The sequence below is a fragment of the Phycodurus eques genome, chromosome 18, assembly GCF_024500275.1.
Source record: "Phycodurus eques isolate BA_2022a chromosome 18, UOR_Pequ_1.1, whole genome shotgun sequence".
Classification (NCBI taxonomy): domain Eukaryota; kingdom Metazoa; phylum Chordata; class Actinopteri; order Syngnathiformes; family Syngnathidae; genus Phycodurus; species Phycodurus eques.
In genome coordinates this window covers 18,398,160-18,423,738 of record NC_084542.1, presented here as the reverse complement: position 1 = coordinate 18,423,738, position 25,579 = coordinate 18,398,160, and the positions used below count along the sequence as shown (strand labels likewise).

The following is a 25,579-nucleotide window of genomic DNA, read 5'->3' as shown; positions in this document are numbered from 1 at the left end:
AAGGTGGCATTTGCAACTAAATTGATATTGCGTCACAAAAGGTCCAGCAGATGGCGCAAGTCACCATCGTATCGCCATTGGAAAGTCTTGCACGCCAACGTCGTAAAACACTTTCTCGTTTCATTAGACATTTGTAAAGCCCCAGTGAGGTTTGGAGTCTTTTCTACCGACGCTGACGTAAATGTGGCTTTGCCTGCAAATTGTGTAGTACAAAGACGGGAATTTTAGAATGAGGTCCTCAAGATTATAAATGAAGAGAAACATTGGCTCCGGTCATTAGAAAATAGACTTTAATCTACTCGGGCTAACAGAGTCATACATGGCAGATACATGTCCAGACATTGAAATACTGCTCAGCTCAAAAAAAGGGGGGAAATAAAAAAAATTTAAAAAAAAAAACCCAAGAAAACAAGAAACATAACTTTTTGTTTTCACAGCTGTTTGACAGCGCAACATGATAAAAGACACACTGTAGTTTTAATATAAATCACATCAAGTGATCGACGGGCATTTCAATTCATACGCGTTAATGTGTACAAAGCGGTATAAAACAAGTACAATAATAAATGGACAAACACGGGTGTAAACATTTGCGTTATGTGCTATTTTTTCATGACGCCAGCGTCACCACGAGTCGGATCAACCGCTAAACCGCCGTTGTTGGCGGGCGGCGTATGAGAGTCATTCCAAAAAAAAGTATCGGTATCGTACACTAAAAGTCCACGCGTGCGCTCGGCCGGCGTACGAAGCAAACCGACGCGATTGCACGCAACAAGAGAGCACCGTGTTGAGATGGGAGAGATTCCTCAACAATGTTTGCAGTCGTCGTCGTCCCCCCAGATTCCACTGGTCCCCTTTTTGTTTGTTTCATGCGACGAGGCACAGCAGGTGTCAACAACAACGATATGGTGAAGAAACCGGAGATGATACTTGGGGTCTTTCCAGTCTTGCCGTGGACAGAGCCAGCTCGCGTTAGCAGGACTCGCAGATGACCGCGGGTCTGTGGGCAGGGTCTCCGGAAGTGTCCGGCTCGGAGCTCAAGCGCTTACTTAGAAATGGGAAATTGGCACTCAGGATGGGTGCCAGGGGGACTCTGGAGTCCTTCCCCGCCTTCACTCGGCGTCGGCGGACAGCTGCTCCAGCAGGGGGTCGGCCTCGCTCTCGGGGGTTTTGACGCTGTCGGTCCTCACGATGCAGGTGGGCCGGTGGAGGTTGAGCATCACCATGAGCTGCTGCCTCTCCAGGCGGAGCTCCTCGATCTGAGCCTTCAGATCCGAGTTGACCGTCTCCAGACGCTCCGATTCCTGACCCAACGAAAACGGCGCTCAGATCGACGGTCGCGGGGATTCTCTGGCCGAATGCCAGCAGGTCTACTGCGGTCACGTGATCTTCGCTCGGCCCTTTTTCAGTGTCATGAACTCACCCGCTGAAGGAAGTCCGTCCGTTCCTTCTTCTTGTTTCGGCATCGCGCCGCCGCTACTTTGTTTTTCTCTCGCCTTCGTTTCCTCCTTTCTTCGTCTTCGTCCATCTGCGAACACAACAAGATTCACACTTAAAGTCTTCCTTCAGAGGATCAAAAATCCCATCCATTTTCTAGAACGCTTGTCCTCATTTGGGTCGAGGGCGAGCGGACTGTGGGCAAGAGGCGGGTAAACCCTGGACTGGTTACCAGCCGCATTTTGAGTCCTCTATTAAGACTGTAGGAGTCGGCGGCCTGTTCCACCTGTTTAGCTCCACTAGCCATCTCCTTTATTTGTACACTTTTCCGCCCTTTTTACCATTTAGTATTTGTTTTGCGCGGTGCTAAATTATGTTGCATTATTTTAGCCGCGACACATTTTTGGCTGAGAATTTCACGACGACCGCTTGTAGCTTCTGCTAGCGCAAGCTGGTTTCTCTCTCAAACGTCGTCATTGGCGCCGCTTCCCCTTTTTCTCTTCCCCCTCACCTCCGTCTTGATGGCCAGCGGCCGCTTTCCCAGCCTCCCCAGGAAATGCAGCGGCGAGAACACGGCCCCCAGCTGGTGGAAGTCGGCCAGTTTCAGCCGGTCGGTGAGCGTGGTGGCCGAGATGCCCGCCAGCGGGCCCAGGCAGGGCAGGGAGCCCGCCGCCAGCGAAGGGTCCGGTATCTGTCCCGGCATCATGTCCGAGCCGGCCGCCGCCGCCGCCGCCGCTGTCGGGAGAAGAGAGAGAGAGAGAGAGAGAGAGAGAGGACCTGTTTATACTTTGTCTTCAGGTGTCACGGATGTGAGCAGAGTCCTTTTTCATATTGCTGCCACCTGACAGCGACGTCATGCTTTCTGGCGGCCACGGGAACATCTGCCGTCCTGGTCATCCGACATCTCCATAACAACAGCTTGTTGTTTTTCCGTGAGATGACTTCAACGCTGATGACCCCGGTGGTGAGAAACCAAACGTGCGGCAAAGCGTCCACCGCTACCCGTGCGAATCGTTGCACATCACGACTCTGCGCTTGTTTTTTTGTCTTGTCAAGGATATCGAGTGACAAACCTAAACGCACGCAGATTCTGCTGCCGTCGCACTGTTTTTGGCGCGGCTGGCGAATGACGACATTTATTCGAAAGTTGTCCAGGAGATGGTAAACATCTGACGGGCAAATACGGAACAAATGCCGCAAAAGAGACCAGCGGAATCCGACTTGACGTCCTTAACCGGAAAGTCGAGTCAAGAATTTTGGACCGACGAGGTCTCATCAACAGTTCGTCCATTTTCTCAACCGCTCGTTTCGTTGAGGGTCGCAGGGAGCTGGGGCCAATCGCGGGTGACTTCGGGCAAAAGCCGGACGACACCCTGGACCGGTCGCCAGTCAATCACGGAGCACGTATAGCGCTGGTGTCAAATTCGAGGCTCGTGGGCCACGTCCGACCTACCACATCATTTTATGTGGCCCGCGAAAGCAAATCATTTGCATCAACTCCCACGATTCTTGCTGAAATCAACCCAAATTTAAATTCGTCGTCTGTAATAAATGAGATGTTACAAGCATTTCTTTTTACAGTAACTTTATCGATAGTTGAACAACCTATGACCCTTGACTTCTTATCCTTCAATTTGTTGAGTGTATGTAATTCTATGATGAGGCAATGAAACGTTTATGTTTCCACAAGTCTTAACGGCCCTCTGAGGGAAAACGTACCACCAATGTAGCCCCTGACAAAAATAAATTTCACACCCGACAGAGACAAAACCCTTCACACGGTCCCTGAGTGGCAAATCAACTGTCAACCCTACATTTGTTTGAATTCCAAGACATTTTCTCCTGTAGGAAATACTTGAACTAGTGTCCATCTTTTAAAAAAACAACAACAAAAACCCGACACCCCTTATGTTACCAGCAGGCCTGAAACGATTCATCGAATAACCCAAATACTTGGATATAAACAATAAGACCTGTACCTCACAAGCACATTTTCTTGTCATAAAAGAAAATAAGAAATCAAATGAATCAACAATGAGTTCTACAAATATTCAATAGCTGTAGGCCTAGGTGATGGCTCTCCTCTTTTCATGTTCTTAACGACCACATATTGGTCAAATTCCAAAGCATATAACATTGGCTTTTAGCGAGTTTGCTATAACGTTGTAGGCCACCGGTGAGACTTGACGTTGCCAACTATATTCCCAATTGTCCCCTCCTCAGCTTTTTGGCGAGAGCTTCCGTGCCGGACAGGTTGGACGAGAGCCGAACAAAGCCCCCCTCAGACGGAAGGAACAAAGACCAGTATTGTGCAACGCTCTCAAACAGCTGACTGTGCTGCAGGCCGACGAGCTGACGGCCGAGGATGGATGGTAAGTTATACGGAGTCATTTCTTTTTTCTGCTGGACTATAAGTCTTGATCCATTACAAAAGCCATAGAGGACGATTATGTAATGCAATTCTAATGTACTCCACCCCTGCATATGGACTGCTCAAAAGTGTTTTTACGGATGGACTGGAAGCGAAAAGGAGGAATTGATTCTGACTTGCATGCGGTCATAAAAATGTCTGCTGGAAAGGGATTTGTGTGGCCGCATCTTTAAATGGCTGCCGTCACATAGTTGCACTTTCACGTACACTTCCTGCGTTGAGCGCTTAACAGTCCACCTGCGCTGGCGAGCTCATCACAGCAGTTCTCGTGACCTCTTCTTTTAGCTCGGTCGGCCTGCATGATTTATTCGCCCGGAGGACAAGTTGGAGTGCAGAGCCAGTGTCAAATGAGGCATTTCATTATTTAATTCCTCCCTCCCCCCCTTTTGGGGGGGCAACTTCTCCCTCTCGCCCACTTCATGTATAAGTCCCATTTACACGGCACTTGGCAGCCGTCTGTTGTTTTTGCTGGAGAGGAAAAGAACAAGACGGCTCTGGTAAAGATCTTTCTTAGACAAAATTGCCTCTCTGTGAAACGCAGGGATGGAGGGTGCCAAGGACTTTTCATTTCGCACCGAGGCAGACCCCAGGAGGAAGGCAGAGCCCATATGGTAGCGGATGCAGAGGGAGGTGAGCGCTACGAGAAAGCAGCTCGGATAAATTAATCTATGCGCCGTCACGACAGCAGAGTTCATTACAACTTGACAAACATCTGGTGAAAATGGTGGCCAAGGAACCAGTGAAACCTTAAAAATCCATATTCAAGTGAAAAGAAATGGCTTGTAAATCCGACACATCACAGAAGTGTTGTTAACAACCCTGCCAAATTTGTGTGATTTAAATAAAAATCTGTCCAGTATATAAAATGAGGCATCTCCGCTCTGCAACGCTGTGGGCGTGTCCGCTAAATGCATTGAAACAACGTTCGACGCAACTTTCAAACAAATACAACTGCTACAACCTGGAGAAATGGATGCTACTTCGTCTAGCATCTTTCATATTCCTGCACATAACTTGCATGTTCGGGGCGTGAAACTATATACAGTGGCTGGAATATATCCCACTGAGTCATCGTTGGGCTTTTCCATGCCAGCCCCAAGCCCCGCCCCCTCCCTCCCTCCCACCCGCTTCCGTGTTTCTCGCCGCGATGTATGAGCACTCACAGCAGACAACGAGGCGCTCTCGAGCGGGCACTATCAAGGGAAGATGCGGTTTCGGGGCGTAGGCAGAGCTAGCTGGCTTAGCTAACTGCACGTCCTAATTGCACTGGATAACCGCTGATGCAAACAAAGCCGTCAAAGGTTTTCATAAAGTGGGAGAGGGGCGACTCATGCCAAACTGCATGTAAAGCGCGTCATCGGGCGCCGTTTTAGCCACGCCCATAAAAACAAAAATGGTGAAAAACAGTTTGTTCTGTCTTTGAACATTTTCAGCAATTTTCAAACTAAATCTGCATTCACTGCAAAACTAGTCATCTTCATGTTATACGGCCGTCATTTTTTCCAGAGTTAACACTTGAGTCCAAACATTACTTAAGTCGGCACAAGTCATCAGTCGACCGCCATACCGGACGGAAAGTATCGTGTTCAACTGTAGAGGTTCTGCTGCACTATGGAAAGTGTTGCCAGAACGCAGCATGATGCAATTGTTCGGCATCGTCTTACTTTTGTGTGCATGTGGCAATAGAATGCATGCATGGGAGTATTATCTCATGTGGAAACACTGACGTTTTTCCATCCCACACGAATACGGAGCCTGAAGACCATTAAGATTCCGACTGCGCGGACAGCCCGAAGTGAGGCCAAACAAAGGGAAATTCACATTCTGTTTACAAACATTGCATCGGATCGTCCATTTTTTTTTTTTCCCCCCAGTTTGCCGATGAGGAGTCAGCCGAGACGGCCGCCAATCACCAGAAGTGATTTATGCTCCGTTCCACAAGTTATTGTAATGTCATAAGGCACCACTCCATAACGACACATGTAACGGTCCATCCCCACCTTTCAGTATTTCTTTGTAATATTTCATATTTCGTCTGTTCCGCTTTCAACCTGCCACACGAGTCTCACAATGAATTCCCCTCTCGAGTGGCGCGCGTGCTTCTAAAAGAGAAGAACCTCTTTGCGATATGTGCCGGTACACGCAAAACGCACGCATCGAAGGCTTTAACCGGAAAGATGGATATTTTCTCTCACTGTCAGCCGCGGCGAGCGGGCGAGGATTAGCGGTCAGCGTTTTGATGATGCAACGGCGGTGCTGAGCTTTTGCAGCCGAGCAGAAAAATCCCGCGGCGTACGTGGGCGCACGCTAGCCTCAAACAAAGACACCCACACGGGCCGGCAGTGGCGCGTGGAGGACGCCAGCCGAGAAATGTCATGTATTCGCTGTGAAATAAAATGTCGTTCCTGGCCGCGGCCCAAAAGCGATCCGGCTTCACGCGAGACCGCTGCGCGCTCACACACAGAGGGCGTCCTGTATATACACCTTCAATCCGCCCGCCGACCCTCGGCTCACTTTCGGCTCGCTCCGTTTCCTGAGGCATTCCTGAGAACAATTAGCAGCGCCGCGGAATTCCTTCCCAACAGCCGGCAGGGCGACCGGCGGGCCCCCGTTACCCGCAACGCTGAATGAGAGGGGTCGAAACACGGGGGCGCTTTCAAAGGCCCCTCATTACTTTTTGGCGGCTGTTATTTTTAGGAAAGGGGGCCCACGACAGTGAAGGCTTAACTCAACAAGTACGCTCATATTGAGCAAGCGCTTCAGTTTGTCACGGGATGGTTCGGGTCGGTGACACCCTGACCAGGTTTAGCTGAAGTCCCTTCCAGAAGTATCGGAGCGGCAAGGTCAGTTCCTTTTTTTTTTTTTGGTCGTCGTATACTGAAGACATTTGGGTTTCAGATGAAAAGATGAAGATGAGACAAAAGTTCCGAATTCCAGCTTTTATTTCACGGTATTTACATCGAGATGCGTTGAACAACTCGGGACAGAGCGCCTTTTGTTCGAAGCCAGACGACTACGTAAATCTACGGACCGAGCCCTGCTGCGAATAGCCAAACACCGCACGTAACTGAAATCAGGGCTACGAAATATTTGTACAATCGATTGTTCGAGCGATTATCCCATTAGATTTGTTTTTTTTAATCCATGATTAGGTGGCAATGCAAACTATGCAAGTGAGGTGCAGGTATTATTTTTGTCTACTTGGCTCCGCATCCTCACATTCTCCACTGTAGTATCTGTAACTTTGAATGTGTGCGGCTTTAAAAGGCACCGCCTGTTGTTCAGTGACGCGGGAGTCGGCCGGCCAATAAAAGTGGAGCGTTGGCTGACGTGAGCTCAGGTTAGCGGCTAGCTGTTAACCAGCTAACCTTTAGCCAGTCTGAGTTGAGGGCCTGTGCTGTGCAGCTAGAGTACGAATGTTTCTTTTGCTGTAGTTTGTTCAACGGGTGACTGAAAGTGCAACGGTGGCTAAAGCAGGCAAGCAGCGCTAGGCTATATTGAACTAGCCAACAATGTTCACCTTTACCTCACGTTAGCTCGTATGGACAATCACAGACAAGCTGCTGTGTAAGCCACTTCTGCTTTTTTGATGTGTGAAACGATCCCAAACTTTGGACATTCTGTCGCCATCACGCCAACTTATTTGCCAACTATGTCCAAAACACACAAGGAATTTGTCTCCGGTAGTTGGATTTCCTAATTAAATCACCCCAAATATAAATTTTAAACCATAAATATACCACGAACTATGACCCTAAAACAGTTTATCATTTTACAAGATTTCCCTTAAACATAAATGGTTTACCGATTTCCACCCATCCATTTTTTTTGAGCCGCTTATCCTCCCTGACAGGTCGCGGGCATGCTGGCGCCTATCCCAGTTGACTCTGGGCGAGAGACGGGGTACACCCTGAACCGGTCGCCGGCCGATCGTAGGGCACATGGAAACAAACGACCATTCCGAACCCGCAACCTCAGAACTGTGAGGCGGATGTCCTAACTGCGATTCCTTTTCAGAATCGGAATCAGAATCATCTTTATTTGCCGAGTATGTCCAAAACACACAAGGAATTTGTCTCCGGTCGTTGGAGCCGCTCTAGTACGACAGACGGTCAATTGACAGGACACTTTGGGGACATCAAGACATTGAGAAAAAAACGATTTGTGGTATTTCGTGGCATCGTGGTTCCTTTGTTTTCTTGTCACGTAGAAGTGACAATTCTCCGGACCATTTAGCACTCGGCAACATGTTCGGCCACGGTGCCCCAATGAAAGAAAGAAAAAAAGAGAAAACTCAAACCAAAAGGTATTTGTCGGCCAATTTACCTTGAGACAAAGTCGCATTTTGGGGCTGCCACTCTCGTCGTAAAAGCTTACGGGAACACCATCAATTTTCCAAGATGAAATCAGCCACTTCTTGAGCCGGCTTACGATTACAAAGGGTCTAATTTCCAACCCGTCGGACCTTCGCCTGGACGAAACGTACTGCCGAGGGGCGGGGCCGGCGGCAAGGCACGCTCGCTCCCGATCGCCGGCCGACGTCTCGGCCGGCATCGGTACCCCCTGCGCCAAGTCGGCCCGCGTGCTGACTTACAGCCTTTCGCAATCCTCCGCGGAAACCGGGGAATTTGTCTTGAGGACAGGAGTCGTCGTCCAAATGTACAGGATGGACATCCCTGCGAGCCCTCGTCCTATTTTCATCGGAGCGTCAGGACAAACGAGACGCGGCTGCGGTCATCTGCGGCCATTCGGCCTGACGGACGGAGGTGGCGTGCGTGCGGGCGCTGAAGTCATTGGCAGGAAATCGGAAAGCTCTTCATTTCACCTTTTGAGTCTCGACTTGGCTCTAAACAGCTGCCACTTTTAGAAAGTACCGGCTTGACTAAACCTCCCAAAAACAAATGGAGCCTTGCGATATTAACGATGGCGGCGTCATTTCCCCCTCGCACGCTCTGTGCGTGTGCAACTGGCATTACCTGATAACTCGCAACCTTTTATTGCTCACAGACGGGTTTTTTTTGGTCAACGTCTTTCTGCCTCCAAAGAGTTCTCCGTCAACGGACCGTCCGTTGTCGTACTCGAGCGGCTCCGACGGCCGGAGACAAATTCCTTGTGTGTCCTTTTGGACGTACTTGACCAAATAAAGACGATTCTGAGATTGTCGGCTCGATTCCCGCCTGTTGAAAAAGTCATCTCTATTCCGCATCCTGGGTGGTCTCGCTTGATTTGAAACGTTACTAATTTCCCCGTCCGATGCGCCGTGAATTCCCATTAGTCCCAGGATCAGAAGCGGATTAAATAACGGCAGACAAAAAGGCATTTTCAAACATGCGGCGCTTCACATCCATGACAAATCTGGTGCGCAATCCCCGACGTTAAGATATTGGCCAAGCTGAGGCCAGAAAATTGGATTTAATGCTGCCTGTTCAAGCGGTCGTTTGCGATTATGTAACACGCACTTGTCAATTGAATGCCGTTTCATACTTCGTCCCTTGCGCCATCATCCGTCCGGCGGACTCTGATGAAATGTTGTTGTCGCTGCCATATTCGCTCTTGAATATTTCTACGCCGAGCAGAAAAAGAAAAAGCGCATGTCTTTACAGAACATGTGGAAAGGTTTACGGGGCCAACAATGCCACGCTGCTAACGCGATACGCTTCGCAGCGAATACGGGGGCCGGGGACTCTCTCAACAGTCCCGGTAGCCGCATGATCTTGCCGTCGCATAGTCGGCCGGCTCGCCCGCGATGCGTCTGCAGCCTGTGCACTGCGGTGCAGCCCCGGCAATTCCGGCTCCCCACAGACGCACCGGAAGGCATTTCGACTTAAAATAAACCACGCGCGCCCACGTCCGGCCTCGAGCTGCCCGTCAGCCGTTACTCGGCAGTCGTGTTCTCTTTGGGTTTTTGGAAAACCAAAACTATCCTATGGATGTGCCCGAGCAGGCGCAACAACACAAATAACGGCACAAAGGGGAGTATGCGCGTCATATAAACGTTGCCCCGCGTGGCGTGCAGCAGCTGCAGAGCCGTCCAGTCGCAAATTTGGAAAACATTGAACCTTTAAACTCGCGGGTCACATGCCTGCCTGTGAACATCACAGTTCCCCCGTTCCACCGTCGGCCTTTACTATTCGGGCCTCTCGGGGCAGACGGCCCGCCTCGGTAACGGTCGGCTCGTTTAGGTCGAACTTTCCAAAAACATCTCTCTTACTTCCCTTGTTTGACTTCGACTTTGGGTAACCCGCTGCCTCTCACGACGGGGACTAGTGTTGAAAAGTGTCGGCTTTAGTCGCACTCTGCTCCGATGGCTTCAATACAAACCTTAGGTAAACGCACAATACTTACTCAGAGAGCACTTCTTCTGTCAATGGTGCAACTGTGTTCGCACACTGGAGAAAGAGGAGGATTAATTAGCGTTGGCATTCAATGTAGCAGTCAGAAAGGTTTGTCGTGTGTCATGCAGTTGTGCTCAGTTCAAAAACCCTGGCAGCACATGGGAAATATGGGGGGGGGGCATATGACAGGACCGGGACCCTCTCATTGGTTTCTCGATTGCTATGCTTTGCTTAACGATGGCGCTATTCTGGAATGGCTTCGTTGACTTCGAATTGAGCTTTTCCTGACCATCTCCCAAATTGTGCCAAAGTGTTTAAACTCGTGAGCACACAAACAAACATTAAGCGTGACAAGGAGCCAGGATGGGAAACGTGCGTTGAAGACGTTCAAGTCTCTTTCACGCCATCTTCCCAGAAATCAAGCTCGTGTGACAGCAGCAGCAGCAGCAGCAGCAGCAGAAGAGACGCGGCGGCCGGCTGACTCGCCACTTCGCTCTCTATAGCTGCGACGTCACAACGTTGCAAGGTTTCGATTGAATCTCCGCTTTTCTCGGTTGGAATCTTAACACGCGTGCCGAGTGAGCGAAGGGAGCGAGCGAGCGAGCCGCCGTCCTGCGACGTGTTGGCGTTACATAACTGCGGCACAACACGCGCACACGGTTCACTCTTGAGCACATTTCGATCGAGACAAAGCAACTCCAAATGAAAACCCGCACAAGCTGGCGTGCGACACCGGTTAACTGCTTTATTACGGGCAGCGGCCGTCGCCGTGACGACGACCAAACACAGCAAAGTTTACTTGCTGCAAAACATTTCAGTGGAACACCGAGCACGTGGCCGGGCGGCGGCCATTAGTTCAAAGAAAAGTGTCATGTTTACATGACGTGCCTGCTAACAACTCGACAAGCCGACAAAAAACACCGACGCGACACAAGGCGGCGGGTCGCGCGCTTACCTGTTGTGCGCCCAAACAAACAAATTGAAGCCAAAAATAAACAATCCGGACGGGACGAGCGAAACGTGGGATTCGGGCAGCTTTGTTTTGTCCGATTTGTATTTTTTTTTTTTTAGGACTCGGCGGCGGCTGCGGGGACTAGCCCGAGTCGTTGCATCAGCCCGCTTAAGTAGTGGGCCAGCTCCGGAATGCGGAAGTGGCCGACACACACGTAAGCGTGCGTGACAGGGAGCCGACAGGCCACGCCCCCTAGCAACCCCAAACATACACAAAGCGCCGCAGGAAAACGCTCGACGCGGTGGCCCGGATGCGCACGCGCACGCGCCCCCGCACGCGCACCCGCACGAGCCGCATCGTCGAGCAAAAGCACAAACTCGAAACCATTTCGACCGAGGGGTGTGGTTTTTTTCCCAAGGGGGTGTGGCCAACGAGGCGGCTCGGAATCAGCCTTCTGGCCGTCGCCATCCTCAACTCAAAAGAGTCAGCGAGCACTCACGTTTGACCTCTTTTACTACATCTTATTGTTTTCGGCGGATTATTGTTCTCAGCGCATCTTACTTGTGTTCTGAACGGGTTTTAGGTTCTGTTTCTTATCGATCTCAGTATTTTAGCGCTGTTCGTCTTTCTTGTCGGTGAGCCAAAGACAATTTTCCGCCTCCGTGGGCAGTAAAGAATTATTTCATTGTTTTTCTATTCTATTCCCAATTCGCGTCCTAACAATACAATACATACTTTAAAAAAAAAAGAGAGAAGAATTCACGAAAAGTAAACTATCGTTGATGAACTAGCATCCGCACGGAACGGAGACCCGTGAAAACTGATCCAATGGACAAAACGCAGCAGCGGTCTCGCATTTCATACATACCGCGCGCGCGTGTCGCTGACGTCGGATTGAAATTCTCATATCTGAAACCGTCACAAAAAATACAATCTCGCATTGTCAAAGGGAGCGAGCCGTTTTCGGCACTTCAGATTAGTCGCTCGTTTATTTTAAAAATAGATGAAGATTTGCCAATAGTATTCATTTGTGAAAAAAATATGAAATTGACTCAATCTGGACGGATGAGGCGGCCGGGGCATCTGATTCGGACGCCTCCCCGGGGTCGGAGAGACTACGTCGCCTCGGGGTCCCCCCGGAAGAGCCGGATGAAGTGGCTGGGGAGAGGCAAGTCTGGGCGTCCCCGCTAAAGCCGCTGCCCCCGTGACCCGTGGATGGATGTAATAATGAAATTGTACATAACCTGAATTGAACTCAAAAGTTGCCACCAGAGTCAATGAATACATTTTTAGGAGCACCCGCCTCACTTCAATGGTTTGAAAGGCTCAGGGCTTGTTTGTTTTTCAAACGGACAAATCGGCTTGGTCAATCACAGAATGGAAAAGGTACTCTATACGTAAAATGTGTCATTCTGAGGCCCCGGGTTCAAATCCTGGCCCCGTTTGCGTGTTCTCCCCGCGGCTGCGTGGCTTTTCTCCGGGGCCTCCGGTTTCCTCCCACATTCCAAAAACATGCGTGCGAGCTCGACTGGAAGCTCTGAATTGCCGGTAGGCGTGAACGCTTGTTTGTTTCTATGTGCCCTGCGATTGGCTGGCAACCGGTTCAGGTCGTAAAACTGATGTCCAAATATGGTCCGGTTCCTGTTCCTTTCACAAATACTCTTGGTGTCTGTTATTTTCCCACGTTATCAACCCATTTCCAGCGTTGAGGGGAAATCTATCGACTTGGCTTGAACGCTCAACTGTCTGACGCGTGTCGTCGAACTCCGCCTCTAATGCCGAGCGGCGTTACGTCACCTCAACTTTGAAAGTCTGGACGGTTTGTTGACATGAACCAGTGCAAACATTTGAGTAAGCTTGTTTGTAAAACCAAATAAATGACTAAGCAGAAAGAACGGGTCAGCCCCGAAGGTAAGTGTGTGCGCAGATTCATTTGCGCCTGTTCAACTGCTCGGTCAGCCCGTCGTTTGATTTATTGCATCGCTCACGACTCTGTGACCTTTGAACAAGATTTTGGGCAGATGATGCGCTGTAACCGCCGTCGCTTGTTCGTGAAGTATTCAAGTTTTGTGTGGGGTCGCCGTGAGCGCGCGTAATGTGGCCGGCGGGCACTAGCGACGTGTCCTATCATTTGCATCAATGACAGCTAATTAGAGGGGTTTTTTTTTTTTTTTTTTTTTTTTGGAGTGTATAAAGTTAGCGATCCATCATGATTTTGGGGTTGGATTGATGTATTTTCCCTTACATTTCCTGAAAAGCGGCCATTTTGGCGACGTGGGAATTCCACCCGACGACGATGATATTTAACATTGTGAAACCAAATTGACTAGTGTTTTCGTTTCATTATTTACAATCAATAAATTAGCCATTTTATCATGCGATGATGGAATTTCCAGAGTAAAAGGGGCAAATTGGAATGCAACAAACATTGCTCCACTCGGCAAATCATTGGCAAGGTAGGCCAACCTTCCTCTTTTGAAAAGTTTAAGACGAGTGGACAAAGTTAGATTTTTCAAAGGGCCAGATGGCCAATGCCGGTCATCAATGAGGTCAAACGAAATCCCTATTTGAATGAACCCTGACCCCTTAAAACGTATGTGCAGAGATGAACTTTTGATATTAACCCCAAGAAGTGTAAATATCCAAATGCGTGCGAGATCATTTCAAAAAGCAACGATTCTCATTTGTTATTTGCGTTGGAAATCCAATGCGTGCATATTTATTGGCTGCATGAGGTCTTTTATTTGTGTCTGTATGTCGCATTTGACAGGTGACACGAGCGTTATTTCACCGGCTTTTCTTTTTATTTGCTTTGTTGAGCCCTCGCTTGCCCCACTCGCCGATATTTGATATATATATATATATATATATATATATATATATATATCTCTGATATTTGATATTTGTCTCACGTGCAGCTCGAAATGGCGTTTTTGCAGCTGGCCCGCCAACCCCGACGCCGTAAATCTCGCAAGGGCATTTGGCACTGGAGGCAAAACCGCCATCTTTACTTGCCTTTAAGCTCTCCTTAAGTAGTGTTTCGCTTGAGTCACAATGCGGTGTTGTTTGAGAAAACCTGATGTTGTGCGTGTCCCGTATTGACTCTTGACTCTCTCGAAAGTTCCAGAAGATTCCACGTGCCACTTTTCATGTCTCCGCCGACCTCTAGCGTTGAGCCCTGGTAACAACATGGCATCGCGCTGCGGTGATGGAGCCGAGAGAAGACATACTGTAGTCTGCCCTTTTTTTCAAATGGGATGTTTTGGAACCCACTCAAAAGCTCGCTCGGTTCGGGGGACGGCGTGTATCTCACGCAAACGGCGAGTACCGCGAACGTCACCGTCAGACACTTGAGCGTTCAAGAGGGCTCGCAGATTTGATCTCCAGCTTTTTTCAACACTCCAAATTGGTTCATAATGCGAAGACAGAACAGAGCACCCGGGGACGGATCAATATGATCGATTTGTGAAAAAAAGTAACTGAAACTGATCCTATTTGGACGTACGAGGTTTCCCGGCCAACAGTGTCACCTTTTCCAAACACGCAAAGCAGGAGTGGGGAAGGTTTTTTTCCTATCGGGGTCCATTTGCGACCGTTCGGCGCATCGTTTCGTTTGATTGTCTATTCTTCGCTCCTATTTTTATCATCAATGTTGTCATTCTTTGCATCTGTGCTCAATTGTTCCAGCCGCAGCCTGCCCCCGCGGTTATTCCAATCCAAAAAATACCCCACTCTCTTCCCTTTTTTTTTTTTTGGAAGATTCTAATTTGGTTCTGCCGTGATTTATGTCTGGCGTCTGTGGGGGAGGGGGTCGTGCGTGCGCGTCACAGTCGCTCCAAACATAGACGTGCCGTGGAACACATTTCAGACGTGGCAAGCGAGGTTCATAAAGCAGAAGCCGTCACGGAACAGGCGCTCACAGGTCGAATTCCACCGACCGTCTTGTTACTCGGCACTTTGAAGTATTGAAAACAAAACAATGCCGAATATTGTTCAGTGCGCGGAGAATCGGCCTTGTGTGTGACGTACGAGTAAAGGATGTGGCTTCTCGTTTCATCAGGCCGTCGGCGAAACGTGAAAATGAGTCTCGTCAATTTGACACGCCGCCTAGAAAAATGTTGTGAACAAGCCTGCCAAATCGAGAAAAACAATATCAAGTGAGGCTTCAAAAATCGGGAAAAGTCAAGCCGTATCCTGCGCTCTCAAACACCGCGGGCGTGTCGGCGGAATGCGCTGACGCAACGTCCAAACTGTCAGTCGACGACGTGCGACCTGGAAAAATGGATGCGACTTCGTCTGGCATCTTTTGTCCGCCGTCGGCTTGAAGCCGCCGTGGGTTGGACTAGATCCCGCCGGGTTGATCGTCTGGACCACGCACCCCAAAATCTTCTCCAAAGTCTTCCCAGATGAGCCTAAGATGCAAATTACAAAAGGGAAATGCCACGTTGGCCCTTTTCACTCTCTGGGGGTCGCATGGCCATGTGGCCCCCAAACGTTGAATTTATGCTGCGATGCAAGTTGGAGCTGGCAGTTCTGCCAGCCTCGTGCAAATCGGGTGCAGCCCAAAATCAGGAAGTTTATTGTACTTTCTTTGGAGTTGTTTCATTGTCTTTGGTTTATTTTGTTGTATGTTTTCATGATGTTTTCTTTTTTTTTTTTCCCAATTCATTTGTTTTGAAAATATTTTCGGTCATTTAGTATATTTTCAATCGTTTTTGGCTATGGTTTCGTCAAATAGCCTTTTGTTTATTTTGTGATTTGAAAAAAAATTCTTATTGTACTTTTATTTATTGAATCATCGTTGAATAAATTATCTTTATTTACAGTTGCATATTTGATGTTTATTTGACTTTGGGTTATTTTGTATTATTTTTTAAATGATTATTTCAACTCTAATTTCAGTTTCATTTATTCTGTCTTTATTTTGGCTTGTTGTGTAATTTCAATGTATTTTTATTTGATCAGTTGATAATGTATTTCTCTTGTTCTACTTCTGTATTGTTGCTTATTTTTCAAATTGTTCTTTTGGTTGTTTTCTATTTTTTGTGATATTAGTGTGTTTTGTTTTTATTGTTGTTGTTTATTTCAGGTGGGTTCGGGGAAAGAAAAAATGTTTTCGGGCATTTCGCCTCCCGCCCTCGGGCGACTCGCATTTATTGCAGGGTTAATTTTGGTTTCTTCCTTCTATTCTTTTCTTTTTTTTTTTTTTTTTTTTTTGTGCAGAATACCGGACTGTCACCGCTTTTGGAAATACCCGTCGCGCCAGACACCATCCTGTGCAGTCCCGTCCCGTCCGGCGCTGACTCATGGCTCAGCCTTCGCCGCAGCGCAGACACCAGAAGGCGAGCGGGCCCGTTGAATTTCCTTCCTTCCTTCTTGTCGTTCTCCTTTCGGAATCAGGTTAGACGCTCGTCCGGCGCGTCAGCGAACGTGCGCGGACGTTTGCGCGTTTGCAAAAGTTTTCACAGATTTCGTAAGAGTCGGAGGGACGGAGGGCAGAATAGGAAGTTGCCGGAGCGTTCCGAGCGCACATGCCGACGTGTTCGCTTGGGTTCATATTGATCCTGAGGGAAATTCGAAAAACAATACAAATGCTCGAACTTCATTTGTGCATTTATTATGGCATGTTTTCCTTTTTTCATCCAAAAGTAACACGGTAGGCCTGGGTTTTTTTTTCCAAATCGTAAAAGATTATCCGTTACCGACTTCGCACGTGAAGATTAAAAAAAAGAATGGGGAATTTAACAGTTTTGGTCGCGCGCGGTGTGCTCCGACAATCCCGACACGCAACACGGTAAAGATTCCGTTCCGCCGCCGATCTCCAATCCAGTCCGCCAAGACGGAAATCTCGCGTGATCTAACAAAAGTGGAGAAAAACAAACACTTCCCCATATGCTGCTCCGATATTTGCCAGAGTTTGATGTCGTCAGTAAAAACTTGCTTTGGAAAATAATTGCGATCTGGTGAAGCCACTTTTACAAAATATGACATCGGGTATGTTTGTTTTTATTTACGGCCGCTTCCTTCTCCCTGAGTCAGGCTGCTTCTTGATTGGCCAAATTCCGTTTCACGTCACATTCGCCGACTTTCCCCACGCGCATGGCGAGCGTAAATATTGAACATGTTAAATGTATGTTAAATGTATATGCGCAGGTGTTTCTTCTCTGTTTTTATTGTACTTTTTATCATAAACCAATTCACCAATTACTTGATGAGATAAGTGAACCAGTTCTTGTTAAAAATGAAAGAAACATTGTAGGACTCTTGATATTTTCAAAACGGTCGTGTTTATCGGCTTATTGGAGAACGAATGATCTCCTCCCGCTTACGTTCCCGGGAAGTGCCGAATGCGCGCAGATGAATCGACGTCGGGGGTCAACTGCACCGAAAAGCCCGTTACGTCCCCGTTTATCGCCCGTATTTTGCGGTAACATATGTGCTAATGTTCATGAGCCCGTCTATGGCCTTTCACATTTCATGTTAGCATGAAGCTAGCAGGCGTTCATTCGAGGAAATGTATCGGAAAATGTTTTTTGCTCACCCGCATACGACATGGGCCTTCTGTCCACTTTGAAGATCAAACGTGGCCAAAAGGTTTCGACAAACGTTTCCCCGCCGCCTGCTAAATGAATTTACGTTCCAAAAACATTGGCCGTGTGCCGATTTAGCGCGCCGTGACATCGCTGTTCAATTCGTTTACTCAAGCTTCCATTTCCAATTAAAATCCAACTCAAAAAGGCAACAAAGCAGTGAAATGAACAAGATTGACGATCGGCTCCCATAAGGCGCTTAAAAGGATCAACATCCCACGGTGAGAATGTTGTCTCGCTGCCTGCAGTGGATATCAAAGGTCAACACACCCCAGGTGGAATGAGACCGAAAGAAATGAGTTCAGTGACATTCCCGAGAACTGGACGTCCCTCCAAATTGATGACAAGATGAGAAGAAAACCGGTGAGGAAGGCAGACGGCAACTTTGAAGGAGCCGCAGGAATTTCTGGAGATGTGACAACAATCTCCCGTCGTCTTCGTACGTCTGGACGCTTTTGCAAGACGGAAGCCTCATCTTAACCAGCGAGGAAACGCATCCAAGCCAGGATGCATTTTGGCAAAACGCACTTGAACGCTCCCAAAAAGCACGCGTGGAAATGTTTGCGCTGATGAAACCGAGGTTGAACTGTTGGGCCGCAATTCCAAAAGGAATTTTTGGTGCAAACACCAAACTGATCATCACCGAAAGGACAGCAAGCGGAAGTGAAGCGAGCTGCTGGCGGCATCCTGAACCGGTTGTTTTTCTGCGGCCCGAGCCGAGGTGGAGGGAATTACCAACAGTTACTGGCTCGCACAAAACCTTCTGGCTTCTGCTCGAAAGCAAAACATGTCAAGAAAAGCCTACTTGAACATCTGAACTTTCTTTAAGGTTAATCAGAGGCGCTTTAAATGGCAGCAGTTGTGTACTAACATACATTTGAATGTGATCGGTTCATTCCGAACAGTCTCATCCCCAGTTGCAAGAACAAGGGTGTGTCGACTTTTTGTATGTACACGCCTACCTACCTTTTACCCACGTAATCTAGCGACGACCTGACAGGCCGAGTCGGGCGAACGAAACATCTGTGTCTCATGAGATGTTTGCGGCCCCGACGCCCGCGTGCTTTTATTTCCTTTTTTTTTTTTTTTTTTTTTTGGGACCAAAAGGTAAACGGAGCAGCGAGTCAGACGGCATCACCGCTGACGAGCTCCGGCCATCGTCGCCGCTAAAATTGGGAAACGGGAAGCGGGCGATCGTGCCACATTAGGGACGCCTGCCCGGGTCACGCCCGCTCTCTTCCGCCTCAAAAGATACCAACATTGAAATACAGCGGCGTAGTAGGCACAACTGTTGATCGAAAACGAAGCGTATCTTATCGTGAGACACGCTAACATCCATTTGAACATCAACACTGCGCTTCAACGTCGCAAAATGGACAACTGTACAGAAATAATGATCCCATTAAAAATGTGTTGCGCATAAGTTAAATACAAATTTGAGCTCAATGAATTTCTGAAAACATTTGGAAAAAAGATTGAATGTAAAGGTGCTTAAAAGATAAATACAACGGAACTGTACTTTAACAAATGTACTGTTCTGGATTCCAAAAAAAATCGAGTTTAAGATGCACAGTTTGAACAATTATTTCAATTGGTTGTTTTGCGTACTATTTAGAGGGAGCCCGAGTACCACACTTTGAGAACCACTGTTCAGGGGCGGCAAAACACTCGCACTCGCACTACAGATACTTGTGTACAGATAAGACTATATTAAAAGATAGCGCAACAGTAAACTTGTTTGTCATTTTGATACAGCCCACATTACGTTGTGGCTCGTGAGTGTCGTTGGCACGTGGCAAGATTGTAGCGCCCCCTATTGTGTCTAAAACGCACTACGTTCTTCAGAGCTCAACTGTGTAGTGGAGAAGTCGGAATCAGTTAAAACTCTTAATGACACAGTCACCTTGAACGCACCACTGTTGGTTCTTTCTTTTGGATGAGATTTGCTTTGTCTTTCCTTCCCAGCTCCAGAACAAACTCCAACATCTCGTTCGAAACGGCGACGAGTTGTTACGGGAAATGACAATTGAAATGCTCGTCGAAACTCGCGCGTTCTTTCTTGTTAACGTTCGGTAATAAAAACAAAAACAAACGCTCCCTGTTTTTCCCCGGGCAGCGAAGAGGACACAGCCGTCGCCATAGAAACAAAACAGCGCGGTCTGCGATGACACGCCCCGCTCCATATGTAGTCGTCGGAAGTGACGCCATCGCGCCGCTGCGTCGTTATGTGTTGCCTTTAAGGAGCACGGAAAAAGCAATGAATAAATCATGAAATCAGCCTCCTCCAGACATTTTATTTTATTTTTTAAATCCTGTTTCTAAATATGACGAAGACGACATTTGCGGAACTTCCAACTTTACCCCTTTTTGTTAAAAACAAAGGAATTGATTCATTTGCTATTTAGTATTCATGTGGCACCATTAAATCATTGGTTCATGGGGTTATTGTCAATATATAAACAAACCATTTTAAAAGCACAGTCAACATTTACCTGACCATTTGGCATCTATAAAATAATTGTCTCAATAAATATAGCTACTTTAATTCTAAATAAAAAAGACAGAATTACAATTGATTTTATTGTCCAAAAACTACTATACATAGTTCAAGTACACATTAATTGCTTTTTATTTCTTTACTTCATCCACAAATGAATTTCGATACATACAATAAAAACATATAAACGTGTGTAGAAATTAAATGTAACATTTTTTGATGATTTTCTTGTTTTAAAACTATTCTATAAAAACAGTTAAAATGTGCATTTTAACTGTTTTTTTTTTTTACTTCATCCATGAATGACTTATTTCAATATATACAATAAAACTTTTATATCTAAGTATGTACAGTAAACGTGTATTTGCACACTGTATTCAATATAGACATTGAAAGCTTTTTTTTGTTTCCTCATCTACGATACGACAAACAATGCATCTCCGTTCTTCGATGCCAGCGACGTTATAGTGACAGGCAGAACAACGAAATGTTGAAATGCCACTTTTTTTTTTTTCCGTTTCTGTTAGCCTGTCTATGACATTTTACATGAGCAAGTTAGCCAACTTTTGCCATTGTATGGTTTGGTTGAACCTTTTGGTCTTTCAATGTACAGTGTTGAATTCTCTCGCTTTGTGAGTCAGTTTTACTGGGAGAGACAAACACACACACACACACACACACTGCGCCTCTTTTTTGGAGAACTGCGAGAGCGAAAACAGGTGCTAAGGAATACTTCAAAAAGTGACTTTTAATACGTTTGAGTGGGATTTAATGAGTTTGTAAAGTGCGTTGTCGGGGTAAAACTCTGGACGTTCCTTAGCACTTTTTCCAGGCCGCGGCCGGTACGAGTCTTCACTCTTGAGTACTCGTCGACACTAAGCACCGATACCACTCGTACTTTTGATACATGAAACTTGGATTAACACAATAACATGTTTGTGAACAAAGATTTTTCTTTTTCTTTCTGCCGCCCACGACGAATTGCCATTGTGAAACTTCCGCAGTGTAGCGCCGACTACTGGCGCGGAAGACTTACTGTCGGGTTTTTTTTGTTGGTTTTTTTTGCCGTAAATATCGGTGGCTGGTTTTCGGCAGCCTTCACAAGTAGCCGATACCTTGAAATAAGGCCAGTATCGATCCGATACAGAAACCTGGTATTTTGGAACGTTGTTTTTTTGTTTAGTTTTTTTTCTGCGGTTAATAACGCGGGTGCGTCTGGAACGTTTCGCCTGCGAGAAACGGGGCTTGCCTGTATTTGAGAGAGGATGGATCATTGCATAAGTTTTTTTTTTTTTCTGGCATTCACAGCGTCAGGAGCGTCGGGGAGTTGAGGCCGTCTTCCGGGCCGCTCCCGCCGCCCTCCGCCAAGGCGTCCGTGTCGGCCAGGCCGAAGGAGAAGACGCCGCAGGTGCGGAAGTTGCCGCTCAGACATCGGAGGTCGTCGGCGACCGACCGGTACAAGGTTTCCCAGTCGGGCAGGCACAGCGCCCCGCTCAGATCTCCCACGTCGGGCACGAACGCCCAGGCCGCCGCCCCCTCGTCCCCGGAAGCGGCCGCCGCCGCCGCCTCCGTTTCCGGGACGAGGTCGTCTAGGTCGTCCTCGGCGCCGGAGCACAGCAGGATGTCGGAGTTGCCGAAAATGGCCGCGGCGGGGATGCGGGGGCCCTCGGCGTCGCTTTCGGGTGACGGCATCGTGACGTCCCGCTCTCCCTCGTCGTCCTTGTCCAGTTTGCAGGAGGACTCGTGGGATGACAGCGCCCGCTCCAGTCGCTCCTTCTCCTTCAGGAGCTCGTCGATCTCCGACCGGAGGCTCGACTTCTCGTCTTCCAGTTGGTCAGTTTCCTGACGGGGCAAAAAAAACAAAAGGAGGCATCGCTGGCGTGCTCTTTGAAGCAAAACTACTTTTTTTTTTTCCCTTCCACACGTACAGCTTGCAGGGCGTCGATCAGCTCCCGACGCCTGTTCCGGCATTTTGCCGCAGCTATTTTGTTCCTCTCCCGGCGAATCCGCCTCCTTTCGTCCGCTTCTTTGGAAGACTGCAGGCACGCGCACACAAAAGGCAAATAGACACTTATAAAGAATAGAAGTGCACATGGAATCCGAAGTCCAAAGTGGGATGCACCCCAAAAGGTTCAAGAAATCTTTGAAAAAAACATCAGTGAGCATTGAAAGCAGTAGATTTCAGTGGTGCACGGGCTCCCTCTAGTGGTAGGCGACAGAATCACTGAATGAAATGTTCAAACTGTCCAATCATGTTGCAATGGTTCAAACTTCCATCAAATCCGGCACAGGCCATTTGTTCAATACACTTCAGTTGTATTTCACTTGAAGTACAATACAGTTGCATTTGATCTGATCTGATTTGATTTGAAACTGTGCGATCGCAGTCAAAACACAAGCCGCTTCATTTGTCCTTCTGGTGCGTGTTGTCGTTTTTGCTTTTGAGGTGGCACTTTGTGTAAAACGTTTGAGAAGATGTAACTGCACAAATGAGTTTGACTCGTTTAAATGTGTTCTTATGTGTGCATGCATTATTATAGTGTAAGTGTCCCAATGGGAGGCCATCTTTTGTATGAGTTTTTGCAGTCGACTTGACTTGCTGTTGTCCTCCTTTCTCCCGCATCGCAAAAACATTTTGGGTGTCTTAAGCGAAGCCTCGAAATCGCGATTGGCCGCCGACCGGTCCGCGCTCGGTCAGATGTTCCGCGGGCCGGCAACCGTTTGCGGTGGGACCTTCGCAATTTGGAGGCTACGAAACCCCAAAGTATATTCTTTGATTTTTCTTTTTTCTAATTCTATGACATTGATTGGAGCTTCTTTTGTGTTGAAGCGCATATGACCGTTGGAAATGTTCAAACGGGTTTGAGGGTGACCGCAGGAGCAGATGATTGTCGTTTTCGAGCCGTGCAAAGGCCGAGCGCTGATGTGGGCGCTGCGCACTCATCACGATCGGACGTGCGTCAAAGTGCGCACGGTGCCAGCCCGTCAGCCCCGTTCGCCAGATTGCCACATCCAAAGCAATGTTGGAGTTCCTCGTGTCTCCTTTCTCTACCTCGTCCTTCTGCAATTTGGCGCAGGCGGCGGCTTTGGCCTTCTTGCTGGAAGGCGAGACGAGGGGCACCACGTTCGGCCGCAGCGGGCGCCTCCGAGCCGGCGAGGTGCCGCCCGCCGTGGGGACGAGACAGTCCGAAGCGCCGCCGTCCGCATCCTGGGGGGAGAAAGAAAGAAAGGGAGGGAGAGAATCACATTGTGTGAGAATTATGATACAATAAATCGACAGATTCATTTTTATTTTTATTTTTCTACCTCTTGGTTGTCAGCTGCCGGTGACAGAGGCTGCAGGCTGCACCCGAGGGTGCCCCCGCCAGGCGATGCTGTGCTGCAGCCGGACGGAGACCAATAATCCGGCTGCATGATTGACATCTATTTCTGATCGCCAACTATCAATGTATCTCCGTCTGCAACGGGCACGGGGCTGAGAATGCTGCAGAAGAGGCTCCCGCGTCCTTTTGCCATTTGCCAGCCGGGATGGATGGTCCGAAGTGCAGCGAGCGGTGAGGGGACCCGCCTTTTATACTCGGCTGCATTTTATGAATGAAACGTGGGAGAGCGAACCATTCGGTGGCGACCGGCGGGGACGGCGAGCTGCGGAAAACACCGCGCCGCTGTCTTTCCGGCTCGTTGTGACGTCAACGTTGCACATCAACGCGGCAAACGCCGATTAACAACAAATCCCCTCAAATCCTCTTTTTCCAAATGCGCGTCACGGAAGCAGAAGATCGAGGCTCGTCTCGTCCCCCGCCAGCACGCGACGAGGGTGCCCCGGCCCTCTCGGCGTGAATGAACCACGTCGCGCCGCGTCACGGCACGTCACGGCACGTCACGGCACGCATGCAACTTCTGCATCATTGCAACGTGATCCGTTTTTGGGTCACATTCTACAAAATCGTGCCATCTCAGATGTGATGAATATACCATCGCGAGCCCTCCCTTACGACAACGACGATTTCATTTTTGCACTCGCAACCCGCGGCGATGTCACGTGCTCGTTATTTTATGATCCCATTCTTTATTTGAATTAAAGCTACAGAATTAAATACAATCTGTGTTGTCATTTACGTCTCAGTATGGACTAAAAAAAAGTACACACTGAGACGCTCCGGACCCAAAACAAAAACAAAAGGTGGTGGGCGGGGGGCAGTATGGACACTTCGCACCATATATGGTACTTCCGGCGAACAGGGGCGCACATGCAGGGAGGAGGGGGGGGGGGGGCGGATCATTTGAGACGGCTCCAGAGCCAGACGCAACAAAAGACGGCGAGGGGGCACCTGAGCCTAATAATGGCGTCATTATCGACCGCATTGGGGCAACGTTTTGGTTTGGCGCACAAACAAACAATGCATAAATAAAGAAATCATGTATGCAAAATACACACAATGAAATGAAATGGAAAGTATCATTGAAAAATGTTATATAAAAACTTAAAATATAGTCATATATATATATATATATATATATATATATATATATACAGGGTGGGCCTTGACACTTGAAAGTCATTTAATAACCTAAATGACAGTTAAATGCAGTAAAGCTGCATAAACTAAATCTTGTAAATTTGACACCAACAACCTTGCCAAATTTGAATGATTAAGAAAAACTCAGGCTTCAAAATCCTTTTTTTTTTCTTTTTTTTTTTAAATCACCGGTGGCGTGTCCGCGGGATGCGCTGAAGCCACGCCCACTCACCGCTCACCTGTTTTACATCATTTGACGAGTCGGACGCACTGCCAGATGCGTTTGCTAGCCAGGATGTCGGCTACGTTTACGTTTAAACTCATTTAAACTTCCTTCTGTCTTTTTTCCCCACCTTTCACATCTTTGTCTTCTTCCTCCCTTCCTTCCTTTACAATCCTTGTTTTCTTCCTGCCACCCTTCCCTCCTTTCATACATCCTTCCTTCCTTCCTGTGGCACTGGCGACCCCCGCGTATGCAAGTGTTCCCCTGCTTGCCTTTTTTCTGGCCACTGATGACATCACAAACCCATTGAAGCGAATGAGGGGGGCGGCGGGGGGCAAGAGGGGCTGCTTCCCGGCAGCCACTGCCCCTCTGCCAGGGGGGGGGGGGTATTTACTGGCACTTCGCTCGGTGGCCTGCTTGAGCCGGGGGGGTTCAAAGTTCACCCCCAAAAGCAGTGTGAGAATGAGGCTCGCGCGAGAATGCCATTTTCAGCCACGTGATTTGATGTGGCGCTAAGAAATACAAATCAAAACATCAGGCGTCGTGTCGCAATGACAACAAAAGACGGCAAGATGGCGCGCACCGGTGTCCTAT

General features: G+C 48.2%; 2 protein-coding genes across 4 annotated transcripts; both read right to left on the bottom strand.

Annotated features, from left to right (window-relative positions):
- Window positions 1-291: 291 nt before the first annotated feature.
- jdp2b (Jun dimerization protein 2b) lies at window positions 292-11,331 on the bottom strand. Of its 3 annotated transcripts, none has more exons than XM_061704919.1 (5): window positions 11,159-11,331; window positions 10,214-10,257; window positions 1,949-2,172; window positions 1,424-1,528; window positions 292-1,304 (listed from the first exon to the last, which is right to left on the bottom strand). In XM_061704919.1, the coding sequence occupies exons 3-5, from the start codon at window positions 2,141-2,143 to the stop codon at window positions 1,113-1,115; spliced, it is 492 nt and encodes a 163-aa protein (XP_061560903.1). In that variant the 5' UTR covers window positions 2,144-2,172; window positions 10,214-10,257; window positions 11,159-11,331; the 3' UTR covers window positions 292-1,112. The 3 variants fall into 3 exon arrangements, with proteins under 3 accessions (XP_061560903.1, XP_061560904.1, XP_061560902.1); XM_061704920.1 differs by having other exon boundaries at window positions 1,949-2,166; XM_061704918.1 differs by lacking the exons at window positions 10,214-10,257; window positions 11,159-11,331 and adding an exon at window positions 2,279-4,956.
- Window positions 11,332-20,710: 9,379 nt separating this feature from the next.
- LOC133417284 (protein c-Fos-like) lies at window positions 20,711-25,579 on the bottom strand. Its single transcript, XM_061704917.1, has 4 exons — window positions 23,549-25,579; window positions 23,295-23,450; window positions 22,171-22,278; window positions 20,711-22,084 (listed from the first exon to the last, which is right to left on the bottom strand). Exons 1-4 carry the CDS (start codon window positions 23,663-23,665, stop codon window positions 21,545-21,547), a joined length of 921 nt encoding a protein of 306 aa, XP_061560901.1. The 5' UTR covers window positions 23,666-25,579; the 3' UTR covers window positions 20,711-21,544.